Source organism: Marmota monax, unplaced genomic scaffold, assembly GCF_021218885.2.
Source record: "Marmota monax isolate L192 unplaced genomic scaffold, Marmota_monax_Labrador192_F-V1.1 WCK01_AAM20220418_F8-fsc00390, whole genome shotgun sequence".
NCBI lineage: Eukaryota > Metazoa > Chordata > Mammalia > Rodentia > Sciuridae > Marmota > Marmota monax.
The window spans coordinates 152,050-166,535 of NW_026693450.1; the positions used below are offsets into that span (position 1 = coordinate 152,050).

The 14,486-nt window shown below is 38.6% G+C and overlaps 1 protein-coding gene and 1 long non-coding RNA gene across 7 annotated transcripts in view; one reads left to right on the forward strand and one right to left on the reverse strand.

Moving 5' to 3' along the window:
* The window catches only part of LOC124101538 (dynein axonemal heavy chain 6), a 173,709-nt gene that overhangs the window by 148,570 nt on the left and 10,653 nt on the right, over positions 1-14,486 (forward strand). For 5 of the 6 annotated variants that reach the window (XM_046457550.2, XM_046457552.2, XM_058583396.1 and 2 more), the window contains 3 exons: positions 2,732-2,883; positions 5,878-6,100; positions 11,518-11,779. In XM_046457550.2, coding sequence (XP_046313506.1) covers positions 2,732-2,883; positions 5,878-6,100; positions 11,518-11,621 — 479 coding nt within the window. In that variant the 3' untranslated portion in view covers positions 11,622-11,779. Of the gene's footprint in view, positions 1-2,731; positions 2,884-5,877; positions 6,101-11,517; positions 11,780-14,486 lie in introns of those variants that run through there. The other variant, XR_009228040.1, reaches the window with a different exon arrangement.
* LOC124101536 (uncharacterized) overlaps positions 1-14,486 on the reverse strand; it is an 85,897-nt gene that overhangs the window by 10,439 nt on the left and 60,972 nt on the right. The window lies entirely within an intron of this gene.

The following is a 14,486-nucleotide window of genomic DNA, read 5'->3' on the forward strand; positions in this document are numbered from 1 at the left end:
GCTCCCTCAGATTACCTAAGAGTTGGCACTCCTGAATCCATGAACAGACTGTGTGTGATTCAATTCTCCATTTGACCCACACTCAAGGGCATCAACTGCTTTCTATTTTTTCAGCCCCAGTTCTGAGCAGTCTCCTTTGCTCTAAAAGTGCTCTTGATGGGGGCTGGAGTTATAGCTCAGCTATAACTTGCACATGTGAGGTACTGGGTTCTATCCTCAGCACCACATAAAAATAAATAAAATAAATAAAGGTATTGTGTCCAAATTAAAAAAATCTTCAAAAAAGTGCTCTTGATGTTCCTCCATTGCCCTTTGGGGAATATGGCTAGAGAGCTCCAAAAGAGGATGGGATTTGGAGCAACTAGATTCTAATTAGCCCATCCCTTAACTTATCTCATTCTTAATCCCTAATAAACAATCCATATAAAACAAGCTGGGTAAAATTCTAAAGTTAAGGGTATTTAAGGAGGTGAAATACCTCCACAATGAAAACTACAGAACATTGAAAAATGAAATTGAAGAAGACACAGAAGATGGAAAGACCTTCCATGTTCATGGATAGGGAAAATTAATATTGTTAAAATGGCCATGTTACCAAAAGCAATTTACAGATTTAATGCAATCCCTATCAAAATTCCCATGGTATTATTTATAGAACTATAAAAAATAGTCCTAAAATTCATTTGGAAGAATAAAAGACCCAGAATAGTCAAAGAAGTTCTAAGCAAAAAAAAAAAAAAAAAGCAAGGCTGGAAGCATCACAATACCTGACTTAAATTACACTACAGACCTATAGTAACAAAACCTGAATGGTACTGACATAAAAACAGACACATAGCAATGGTACAGAGCAGAAGACACAGAGACAAACCTACACATCTACAGTCATCTGATCCTTGACAAAGGTGCCAAAAACATATATTGGAGAAAAAGACAGACTTTTAATCAACAGTACTGGGAAAACTGGTTATCCATCTGTAGAAGAATGAGACTAGACACTTATCTCTCATTCTGAACAAAACCCAATTCCAAATATATTTTATACTAGAAACTATGAAAATCCTAGAAAACATAGGATCAGCACTCCAACATATAGGCACAGACAATGACTTTCTCAAAAGAACCCCTAAAGCTCAAGAAATAATGCCTAGAGTTGATAAATGGGATTGCATCAAGTTGAAAATCTTCTGCACAACAAAGGAAACAATTAAGAATATGAAAAGAGAACCTCCAGAATGGGAGAAAGTATTTGCTTTCAGTAGCTACTCTTCTGACAGAGGTTTAATATCCAGAATATATACATCTCAAAAAAACTTAACACACACACACAGAAAAAAGAAAACCAAATAACCCAATTAATAAATGTGCATATGACACTTCTCAAAAGGAGAAATACAAATTACTGACAAATATATGAAAAAAAATGTTCCACATCATTAGCTTTAGGTAGTTGCAAATTAAAATTACACTGATTTCATCTTGTACCAGTCAGAATGGCAGTCATCAAGAATACAAACAGTAGTCGGGCATGGTGTCACACACCTATGATCACAGCTGCTCTGGAGGCTGAGGCAGGAGGCTTATGAGTTCAAAGCCAGCCTTAGCAACTTAGTGAGGCCCTAAGCAACTTAGAGAAACCCTGTCTCTAAATTAAATATTAAAAAGGGGCTAGTGATGTTGCTCAGTGATTAAGCGCCCCTGTGTTAAATCCCTAGTACCAAAAAAAGAAGAAGGAGAGAGAGAAGGAGAAGAAGACAAACAATAATAAATGCAAGAGAGGAGGTAGATAAAAAAAGAACAGTTTTACACTGTTGGTAGGATTGTAAATTAGAACAACCACTGTGGAAATCAGTATAGAGGTTCCTCAAAAGACAAGGAATGGAAACACCACATGATGCAGCTATACCACTCCTTGGTATTTATCCTAAAGAATTAAAGTCATCATAGTGACACAGGCATATCCATGTTTATAGCAGCACAACTCACAATAGCCAGCCTAAGGGTCCATCAACAGATGAATGGGTAAAGAAATGTGGTATATATACAATGGAGTTTTTTTTTTTCAGCCATAAAGAAAAATAAAATTATGCCATTTGCAGAAAAACAGATAAAACTTGAGAACATTATGTTAAAAAATAAGCCAAATTCATAAGGTTGAGAGTCATATATTTTCTCTCATATGTGAAACCTAGAGTGGAATAAAGAAAAGAGAGGTGAGGGGGGATCTCATGAAAATCAAAGAGAAATCAGTTTGACCTAGAAAAGGGACCAGGAAGGGAGGAGAAGAGGGAAAAGGGAAATACTGGGGAATGATATTGGCCAAATTATATTGTTATATTGTGTACTTATACACATTTGTAACAGCAAATTCCACCTTTATGTCCATCTGTAATGCACCAATAAAAATATGGAAAAAATAGAAAGTTAGGGATATTTGGCCATAAATTTTTCTCACCAGTTTGTTTCATGGCAGGGCCATTCATTTCAGAGTTAGTCTTCTTTCCTTTCTTCCCAGCCATGGCCAGAACTTGTACATCTTTTGGATTCTTACCACCCAGCGTGACCCCAGTTCATGTATGAACTAATTTCTAGTTGAATATTAATAATTGCATTTTCTATGGAGAGGAAGCTCTCTAATACTAGAGCAGCCTGGTTGGGGTGCAGGGGTACAATGTATGTGGAGTAGCAGTGTTATCTGGAGGACCTAGTCTTCTGGTTTTCATATTTACAGGAACTCTTCAAAACCATGCTCGGAAATACAATTTGCCTATAGATGAGCTGAGTTTCAAGTACAACATTATTCCTTCCTACCGAGATCAGGCTGCAGTAATAGAAGCTGCCAAGACGATACAGTTTGGACACGAACTGCCCATGGACCTAGAGGTACTGTCACCTGGTGTTGGGCAAAAAAAACTTCTATCTCACTGTAGTCAACAATTTAGTCAATCCCCCTTGCCCCAACCTCGTACCACCTCCCATTTTCAGGAGCAGGAGGGGCAGAGTAGTAATTATATCCCCAAGACAAGCTCCCCCATTGGTAGTGAATAGATGGGAACTAGCTAATTTAGTCTTATTTAGAGTAACTTTCCTAAGCAATACTATTTTATTTCTTAGATATATACATAGTGATTTTTTTTTCTATCTTGCAGAGAAAAAATAGCAAAACAATTAAAAACAAGGATTTCACAAACAAACCTGAGTTTGAATTCTGATGCTGACCACCACCAGCTGTGTGTGCTGTAGCCATTGCTAACATGTCTGCACTTCAGCATCCTCATTTGTAAAATAGGGCCAATGACACCAACTCAGAGTTGAATGCAGTATAAATGAAATGGCAAATGTAATGTGGCCACATAGTACTCCAATAATAAATTACTAGTATCATAGACTAAATTTGTCTACATCATCTACTCAGTTGCCTCCTTGCAGAATTTATATGATAATGTTATACATTCTCTAGCTATAGCCACATTAGATAACCAACAGGAATGTGTTATGGAAGCAATTTACTCCTCTAGTGCAGTAATTCTCAGTGTGCAGTCCCCAGACAAGGGGCAACAACATCACCAAGGAACTTGCTAGAAATGTAAATTCCCAGGCCCCACCCAGACTTATTGAATCAGGTTTTCCATGCTGAAACCCAGAAGTCTATACTTTAATAAACCCCATAGGTAATTCTTAGCCCACTAAAGTTTGAGAACAACTGCTCCAAAATATGAGTAATTCTCAATCTTGGCTGCAGTTAGAATCACCAGGTGAGCTACTTAAACATCCCAGATCCCACTCTGGGATGCAGACTCTGATTGCATCAGAATCTCTGGAGTAGTTCCAGGCATTGTTTTTGTTGTGTTTTAAAATATTCTATTGTATCTGCTAGAGGCACTTAGGATAAGAACTGCCACTGTTGATCCGAACTGTCTGGCTTATATATGCAGAGACATTGATGGGGAAGGGAACCTCTGCCTCTAAGCATCTCTCCATCCAACATGCCTCATAAATATTATTTTTTATATGTGCCATAAGATCAAAGACCTGCTCCTGATTGCTTTTGTCAAGAATGTATTCTCTAACCAATCAGAATAGTTGGGGTGAGTGACTTATGAAAATTTCCTTAAAATATCATGGTCTTTATTAGTAGAAATTGCTCCCAGGTAATTGAATCAGTATTCACCCAACTTAGATCTAATTGATCTACTCCTTTTTCTGATTAACAAAACATAAAAAATCAGCCATATTCATGGCTTATTCTATGTAATACTCTAAGATTAATACCTCTTAGTTGCCTGTATCTTAAAATAATAAAAAGGCATACATGCTTAAAGAAATTTGTTTTAGGATCAAAATAATTTCCAAAGTTAGGAGAGAATTTGGAGGTGCACTCCTCATTATTTTGAAAGCTTTCTTGGCCAGAATGGTGTCCCAGGCCCATATCAGGAATAATTGAGGTGGCAGGAGAGCAAAACAACATCTACATAGAAGCCCTAACCAAAGCATTCCAGGATGGTGTCCCTGCTTGTGCCTGGCAAACACTTTCTGCCACAGAGGCAGCCTAACAGACAGAGTTTACAGTGACAACCAGGACCTCTTACACTCCACCCCACCCATGCTGTGCACTGAACCATGACAATGCCTTAGAATCTCTGAGATCTCTGGGGATCTCAGATTGTCTAGCTGGCCTGTCTTTTGATCCACTCAGAAAATGTCTGAAAAAGAAGCCAGGGTGTGTATTTAGACAGCTTTATTTCTGTTACAATCAGGCAGGAACACTGGCAGCCAATTTGCCACCTTTATGCCACTTAGGAAAATGTTCTCCCTCTGTGTGGATGTCCAGATTGCTCCTATACATGGTTTGGTAAGGAGGTGGCAAGATGACTTTTAGACAAACCTATACATACATAGCAGCTAAGAAAACAAAAGGCCCACCCCACACTGCTGCACCCAAGAAACAGAAGGTCACCAAATAGCAAAGACCAGTCAAAAAAATTCATTTATTATAACCTGTACTACATATTGCTAGTGATGTTTAATCCTCTGTCCACAGGCATGGTTCTCCTTTTATTCAAAGGCTCAGGGCCAGGCCCAGATTTGGAAAGATGGCACAGGTGTACCCAAGGAGACATCTAATCCCAGGACACTAAAGGATACGGTCTCTCTTCTCTCTCTCTTCCTTTCACTAGTAATATTATAAAGTAATCATATTTCTAGGTCAGGCATGGTGGCGCATGCCTGTAATTCCAACAGCTCAGGAGGCTGAGCAGGAGGATCACGAGTTCAAAGCCAGCCTCAACAAAAGTGAGGCCCTAAACAACTCATTGAGACCCTGTCACTAAATAAAATACAAAATAGGGCTGAGGATGTTGCTCAGTGGTCAAATACCCCTAAATTCAATCCCTGGTACCAAATAATAATAGTAATAATAATTGTATTTCGTTAAGCAGAAAGAAAGAAAAAAAAGGAGTTTTCCTTAGACACTCTGCATATTATTGCCGATATACAGTATATAATCTGTCTTCAAAGAGGGCATCCAAATTCATGAAAGACCTTGCTAAAAGATGATAATCCCATTCCTCTTATCCTACTCGATTCTCAAGAGAAAGGGAAAGCTATTTTATCATGATATCAGATAGTCTGAAAGCCCATAAATGGACTTCCCAGGGGCATCCCTATTGACATCCTGGTGGAGTATGGAGAGTAAGAGATACAGTATCAAATTAAGAAGCAAATTATTTTATTTCCCAGACTCTTGGGATGCCCCTCTTTAAATATAGTAACAATAATTTTAGGGTGTTTTTAGAATTACTTTTTAAGGATGTGAATGACCCTAAATGCTGATCATATACTCCTCCTGTCACCTCTAATCCTGTGAGTATCTTTCAGTTGCCTTCTCCTGAGGATGGTGTTCTTGTTCATGGGATGTTCATGGATGCTTCTCGATGGGATGATGAGGCGATGATTATAGAAGATGCCTTGCCTGGACAGATGAATCCAATGCTGCCTGTTGTGCATTTTGAACCACAACAAAACTATGAGCCAGACCCAACACTTTACCACTCCCCACTCTATAAAACAGGGGCCCGGGCAGGAACACTCTCAACTACAGGTAAGGATGTTCTTAAGATTAGTACAGATAATGACCAAATAAAAACTTCAATAGAAGCCTAAACACTAGCTGAAATGCACAAGGGAGTTCTTGGGCCAATTAACTAGACTTATAATAAGGCCACCTGTAACTTATGAATTCATAAATGTTGTAAATTGTATTTGTTCTAATATTGAGTGTAGATTGACATTACAACACTAATGCTTGTTTCTGTTAGAATCTAATCAGTAGAAAAAATAGAGTTTAATGAGCAGAGACTTCCATTTTCAAAATGATGGACTGAATAGACACTAAAATCTCTCACAAAATCCATTTTGACAAATCTAAGAAAAGATATTTTTTAAAATAAACACATAGATGGAAATCTGTGTTACAAAGCTCTGGATCTGAAACTCAAATACAGCCCTGAAAAAAGGAAGCACATAGAAAGGAAACCATCTCAACAGAAAAGCTGAGAGACAGCTAAAGAATGAACAGAAAAAAAGTCCCTCAAAATATATCACCATATAATAGGAAAACTTGAGATTGTGCAAAGAGCCAGAATCTCCAATATTTCTCTAGTAGGCAACCTTGAAGAAGTGAGGAGAATGGAGAAGAAGGAATAGTTGAAAAAATAATGGTTGATAATTTCCCAAAACTAATGAAGCACTTGTATCCTTAGATTAAGAGATCTCACACAGTTGAGGGGTGCTTTTTAAAATAGTGAAGGAATGTGTTGATATATTTAAAGGGTGGTGTCCAGTACAGTACATAGTAAATACCACCTAAGTAAACTGCAGGCAGAACAAGCAGTCGTGATGAAAATTTTGTCTGAACAGTGATTCAGCTTTTTCCCTGGATTTGGATGTGAATTTATGGGTAACAAAATTAGATTGAAGAACTATGAAATATTTCACTTTAAGAAAGGAAACTGCTTATTTAAATTCTTTTTAAATGGTAATGTAAACTTTAGTCATGATCCAAGAGTTCTGGCACAGAACAATATTAACCTTCTCAGATATGAAAAGGGCAAACCTCGAGTAGTCAGCATCTCTGGTATCTGAGTCCTGCAGCTAGGAACTCTGGGAGGATATGAGAAGCTTCTCTGTGAGGAAAGGTAATCTCATCTCACAGAAAAGGATGAGGTAGTCTTCACCTACTAATCAACATCCAACTTGAGACAATGATGATATCAATTCAATAGTTTTCAAATTCAATGAATAGAATACTTACTGGTTAAATATTAGAGGCTCTGATTAAGGTAAAAATCCATACCAGGGTACTTACTCAAACTCCTGCATTATTCAGGAAGTCCTAACCAAATCAATAAGAAAATGAAAAAAAAAAAAGAGAATTATTTGCCAGTTTAATTGATTAAATGGAAAACCCAAAATAATCTACAGAAAATCTGCTAGAAATAGAAGTCCAGCAGAATTGACAAATATTTTAAAATATTTGTAAATTTTAAAATCAATAGAATTCCTGTGTTCCATCAAAAACAAATAGAAATGAAAGAGAAATAAAATATTCCATTCCAATAAAAAATACAATTGATTAGAAGACTAGGACCAGACCAGACAAAAAGGGGCAAAATCCTTTTTGAGAACTTCATAAAAGATTAACATTAAACAGATACATGAGGTGGGATGGAAAGGGAGAGAAAAGGGAAATTGCATGGTAATGGAGGGAGACCCTCATTGTTATACAAAATTACATATAAGAGGTTGTGAGGGGAATGGGAAAATAAACAAGGAGAGATATGAATTACAGTGGATGGGGTAGAGAGAGAAGATGGGAGGGGAGGGAGGGGGGATGGTAGAGGATAGGAAAGGTAGCAGAATACAACAGTTACTAATAGGGCATTATGAAAAAATGTGGATGTGTAACCGAGAACTTCATAAAATGTTATTGAGGGCCACAAAACAAGACTTTATAGAGGAACTATATCATATTTAGTGGGAAGATTCCATATTGTAAATATTCCAATTACATCCCAAATTAATCTCTAGATTTATATTTATTTTATTCTCAATAAAATAAATATAATTGTTGAAAGAACTTATAGTCTGGTTCTTATATAAAATCAAACAAACTAATAAAACAAAGAATAACAACAGTTTTAAAGATAATAAGAGAGTCTACTTTTAACAAATATTAAAATGTAGTCATTAAAGTGGTATTACAGTGGCACAAGACTCAACAAATAGATTACATGTACCCTGGAAAGCCTCAGAAACAGGGTGTGTATGTGGGAACTTGACATAAAAACAGTATCATTTAAAATTGGTCAGGAATGTAGAAATTATTCCACAAATGGTGCTGGAACAATTGGTTGTACTAAATTTAGATCTTATACCACACACATAAAAAATTAAACCACATATGGATTATTGAGACTTAATTGTCACTAAATTATAAAATAATTATCCCCTAATGAAATAATGGTAATAATGTTCAATGGTTGCTAATATCCCCAAAAAAAAAGAAAATCAAGACATAAATGTGCTTCCTGATGGAAGTTCACCCCACCTATGAAGTGTTTGTGCCAAAAACTGAAACCTATATATAATCAAACCTCTAGATCTCTAATACTCTTTTACAAGAATAAAAGAACATGTTTAAAATCACCACCAGGATGTCATTGGAAAAATCCAAACTCTGGGAAATTTAACAGGTCCAAAAACCCTGGTTGCTTCAATAAATACATGGCTAGGGGTGGCAAAGAAGCAGAGGGGGAACCTACCAATTAAGAGATTTAAGAGACACATCACTATTATAAGGTATGGAACTTATTTGAAACCTGAATCAAACTAACCATTAAACACAGATATAATTTATATTTACTATAAAAACATATATGTATATACTCACATACATATACACTAATTGGAGAAATTCAAATAATAACTATATATTTGCTATTAGGAATGATTAATATTTTGCTATAATAGCGCTTATGCTTTTGTTCTTGCTATAATAGTGCTTATTATAATAGTGCTTATAATAGTTCTTATGTTACTGTAACAGTGCTTATGCTTTTAGGAGTTACATACTGAAATATTTGAAAAACATGTATATGTTATCTAGTATTTGCTTCAAAATAATCTGAAGAACATAAGGAATGTGTGGGGAAAGGATGGGGACAAAAGGAACTTCAACTTTATCTATGTTTCGATTTTTCCATTAAAAGAAAAAAAACAGGGCTGGATTTGTGACTCAGTGGTAGCTCACTTGTCTAGTGTGTGTGAGGCACTAGGTTCAATCCTCAGCACTACATATAAATAATGAATAAAATAAATGTCCATAAATATCTAAAATAATATTTAAAGGAAAAAACATGATAAAACATTAATAGTAAGTCTGGATTTTGGTCAGTGCATTCTTAAAATTTATCACTACATTGTTCAAGTTAAAAGTTACTTTATTTGAACTAATGCATGTCCAGGTCTTCAGAGTAAGGAGTAAGGAGTGATGGAAACAGGCAGTTCATATCTTTTTAAAAAATATTTATTCTTTTTAGTTGTAGTTGGACACAATACCTTTATTTATTTATTATTATATGGTGCTGAGGATTGAACCCAGGGCCTCACACATGCTAAGTGAGCGCTCTACCGCTGAGCTACAACCCCAGTCCCAGTTCATATCTTAATACAAGTCAGTGGAGGCCTGAGTTAATCTTGGGTGCAAAAGATGTTCATTCACCGAGGCACAGCACCCACCCCACTAAAAGCTAGTCCAGCTAAGACCACTGACAGCATCTGATCCCGTCTGGAGGCAGCAAGCTTTCCTTTAACCTGGCTTGATAGTTCTAAGACCCTTTAAACCTGCCAGGTTCTCAAATATTGCATACAAAGCACCAATGACCCCTGAGAGAAGACAATCTTTATTTTTACAACTGTTCCATACACACACTCAGCTACTCATAAGTTCCTTCTAGTCATCCTATTTCTTTCCTAGTTCCTATAAGAAAACTGGCAAATTCCTTTTAACCATGATCCACTGGTGGAATAGCAGTATGGTTGCTTTAACGACCCTTGTTTTGCAGCCACTGTGGCACAGAACCTGATATCCACCCTCTAGGACATGTGACATGTGGTCACACATACCAATCCCAATCACCACTGTTGGAGACAGTTGTATATAACTACTAAGTCATCTCTGTATGTACAATGAACCCCTTAGAAAGCAGTGGTGAGATGTGGAGATTAAGAATTATTGTAAGTCAGCTAAATTCATTTCTGGACAAGAGCAAACTGATTCAGCTTAAATCAGATTCAATGGCTGTAGAAATTTGGTTATGTCCCCAAGTACTTCCTCCTACCTAGAGGAGGCCTCATACAGTAGAGGCACTGATTATCTGAGGGGGATGTGTGTATGGAAGTGTGGGAAAGGGAAGGGGAGGTTGTAAGGGATGTTTAGGACCTTGGACTAAATTTCTGTGTCCCATGAAATCAGTAAGTATACATTAAGACTGTCTAGGCTTGCTTTCCCTCAAACTGGGGCTGGTGGCATGGGAGGCCTATCACAGACACCTCAAGACCATCATGAAGGGGATGGCACACAAAAGTAAGGAGAGGGAGATATAGGCATTATCTCCTGGGGGCATCAGGGCTTTCCCCAAAGTTCACACAAATGGGGGCTGCTGTGAAAGCAGTGTTATAAGTAGCAATCCCATTCCAAGGGCGAGACCCTATTCTCAACCTTATCCTGGTCACCTCACAGAGACCCACAATGGAAAAGTTGCAGAAGTGCTCTTTTATGTTGGATGTGTAAGAGCTGAGAATAGAAAATACCTGTAACTATGCTTATTCATCTCAGGAGCCCAAGTGCCTACCACTACAGAATAGAACAAAGAATGCGTGGATGGATGGACAGAAGGGCAGATAGGCTGGATGCCCAACCCACAACTACATCCTCCTTTGTGCCACTGAAAACTCAGTCTTGAATCCTAGTCCAGTGCCCTAGATTCAGACTGCAGAAAACTTAAAACATAGCTCTTAAAGTTATAAAGTCTAAGCTGTACAGGTCATAAAGGACCATTATTCTAAACTCTTTTCATGTGTGTGCAGGTGTAAATAAGCCTTGAATTCAGGATCTAGAGCATGCTAGAAAAGCATTCTACTACTAAGCTATACTCCCAACCTACCTCACCACTTTTTCATTTTGGGCTAAGTTGCCAAGACTGACCTCAAATTTGTAATCCTCTTGCCTCAACCTCCTTAGTAGCTGGTATTATAGGTGTGTGCTACTATAGTTGGCTTCAAATCTTCATTTTATGGCACATAAACCTGAAGCTCACAGAGGACTCTTTGCCTACAGGCTAGAGGCAGTCTGAAACCCAGCTGTTTCAACTTTCATTATCTTGTCTCTTTATATCTGGAAGTTATTTTTTAAATAACAATTCTTCCCCCCATCCCATCCCCTATATCTTTAATTAGGCCATTCAACCAACTTTGTGGTGACTATCCTTTTACCCTCCAATCGGTCTAAAGACTACTGGATTGCTAAGGGATCAGCTTTGCTCTGCCAACTGAATGAGTGAACAAATGCCACATTAGTCCAGAGGTCTTCCCTGATGGAGGGGAAAGTTTGACCAATTTACATTGGAGCAAAATGATGTTACTTCTGATTTGACTTAAGGTAGTAAGTAAGTATGGCTGTTTCTCTTATGACTTAAAATAAAGTGTTCTGAGTTCTTTCTGTTAGTAATCCAGGCTTTGATGTGAAGACGGTGGGTTCTGCACCCACCTATTAAACCTGTTCCTTCATCCATGTGAGAGTCAGGCCTCTTCCCATCAGTAACCTGAGGGACCCACTGGAAGAGTCAGGACTTATCCCCTCACCTACACAGGCTCCCTTCCTCATCACACTCTTATGAAAGGTCAATGTGTACTTTAATCACATAGCCCTGGGTGCTTCTGTTTCTAGACTAATTAAGGCTCTCAGAACCCAGCACCTGGGGAGTGAATTCAGTGGTTGCAACAACTGGTAAAGCAAATGAGCAGGAAGATAAGATCTTGGCCATGGTGCCAGTTACCTGACTCTATGAGGTTATATTACAAACCTTGGAAGGGCCTTCATTTTCATAAAAGTGCAGGCTGCTCCTGCCCAAGTACAGAGGAATTTTCCTCCTTTATTTTAATATGAACCTGGGTGAAAACTAACCAAGTCCCCACCAGGTATGTTTGAGCCCATCACCTCAAAAGCAGAGGTTGTTGGCCCAGTGAATAAGTGGAGCAGCCCATTTTGAGAAACATTTTATGCCAGCCCTTCCAACAAGGATCATTGCTTCCTTGGCCATAACATAATCCAGGAAATTGGGGAAACCACACATATGAGCCTCTGGAAAAAGCCACACCACCCTCTTACAAAATGTGGGAGGAATAGGATCAACCACAGTGATCCTACTGTCCCATTTTATCTCTGCCCCCTACCTTTATCTCCACTTCTGACAAAATTAACTCAAGGACTTGAGTGGGACCAATAAGAAGTAGTTGTGTTTGCTCCAAATCTGGTTTAGGATAAATTTGATTGTCTGGGCTTGTAGCTTTGACTTCCCTTCCTTTCCTGAGGCTTTCTTGTGAGCTCATTCTCAATCAACTTGACTCAAGTTGCAAAAAAGTATGGAGTCCCATTTCTATCAGAGTTCAATGCAAAGACTACTCTTGGGTATTTCAAGCATAAATAGGAGCCAACAAAGGCACTTCTACAGCTACAGAAGTCAGAGGGTCAATATCAGGCACCATGGAAGCTATAATCCAAAGTCAGAAAGCTACAGGAAAGTGTCAACCTCATAGGTGCTCCACACCCATGAAGGTGACCAGAGTATGAAGCAAAGCCTGGCCACTGCACAAACTTATGTCTTCTGGAGACTGCATGATTGCTGCCACCAATGAAGAAAAAGACACTCTGCCCACTCCTGCTTTCCAAACCTTACTCATTGTGTCTCATTAGGAGAATCTAAATCATAGCAGCAAGGAAATCTGGAAGTTTTTAGCCCTCCTACCTCCTATAGTACACGGGTTACAAAATGAAACAAAGGATCCTAAGTGCTATTGCACTACTTTTGTTAAGGCCACAAAAATGATTGAGAATGAGCTCACAAGAAAGCCTCATGAAAGGAAGGAAAGGCAAAGCTACAAGCCCAGGCAATCAAGCTTACTCTAAACCAGATTTGGAACAAACACAACTACTTCTTATTGGTCCCACTCAAGTCCCAAGCAGACCTACTTGGAGTTTTGTGAGCTACTCAGAGGCCTAGGAGGACCAGAAGGGAACCTTGCCACAGGGAGGAGATCCTGGTCTGAAATTTGGGGATTAGAAGAAGATAGATGATCTGGAGAGGGTGTAACGTTCCCATTTCAGACACAATTAGGGCAGTTCTGCAATTACTTTTATAGCTCCCCCATAAGATTTTATTTGTAAAAGGCATTATCAGTAAACATGTAAATAATAAATAACAAGACAGGAGTGAGTAGTTTAAAAACCACTTCTTTCACAACACCCCTGAAAAGCCTGCCCATCCCCCTAGTCTCCAGCATGTCAGAAAGTCACACTAATATATGTAAAGAAGTACCTATCAGAGCACAAGGAGCACCCTGTTCACCAGTCCTTGAACAGAGACATACATGGCCTACTGACTGCCCTGCATCCAAAATTTGGGGCAAACTGGAAGGACAGCAGAAGGAGGGAGAGACAGGTCAAGATCTGCAGCTGAATAGTGCAAAGCCCAGGAAGAAAGCAATGATAGTTTTCAGAGGGTGTGAGCGAAAGTTATTTGCCTCTTAGATTCACATCATAAAAAAAAGTCTACACAAAACCAGTATTTAGTTATTTCATACCATTCATTTACAATTTATTTTCATCCAACTCATTATGTTACAAAACTGTACATCTCCTCCCAACACTGTTGGATAACCCAGGTCATTTGTTAGGAAGAGAAGAATCACCACTGGGCTTCTTCTTCAGATGTCTTCTCTCCTGGGTTGGGCTTATCAAGACCAGACCAAAGTGTGGAATGCGGGAATGGCAATCCTTTAAGTAAGGTCTTGGCCTGGCTCCTCCAGTTGCTACAAGAGGGATGTCTCTGTTGGGAAAGCAACCACCAGTCCCAAGAACACAGAAGTCCAGAGAGACAGGCAGGTGGTACTGGCCACCATCTGGCTGTGGTGGGAATGTCTGTGGTGAGGGAGCCACAATTCAGCAGAGATATGCCTGTCCAGGACAGGGACCTGGAGTTGTGGGGCCATAGCACTAGGAATTCAAGAGAAATACAGAATCTCAGGGCACAGCAAAAGCCTAATATATACTCCAATTCCCCCAAACATCCCCTGGGTTTTTCATTTCCCCCCTTTAAAGGCAGGAATAGATATTAGTATATGGACAGGCTGCCTATATCTTTGGCCCT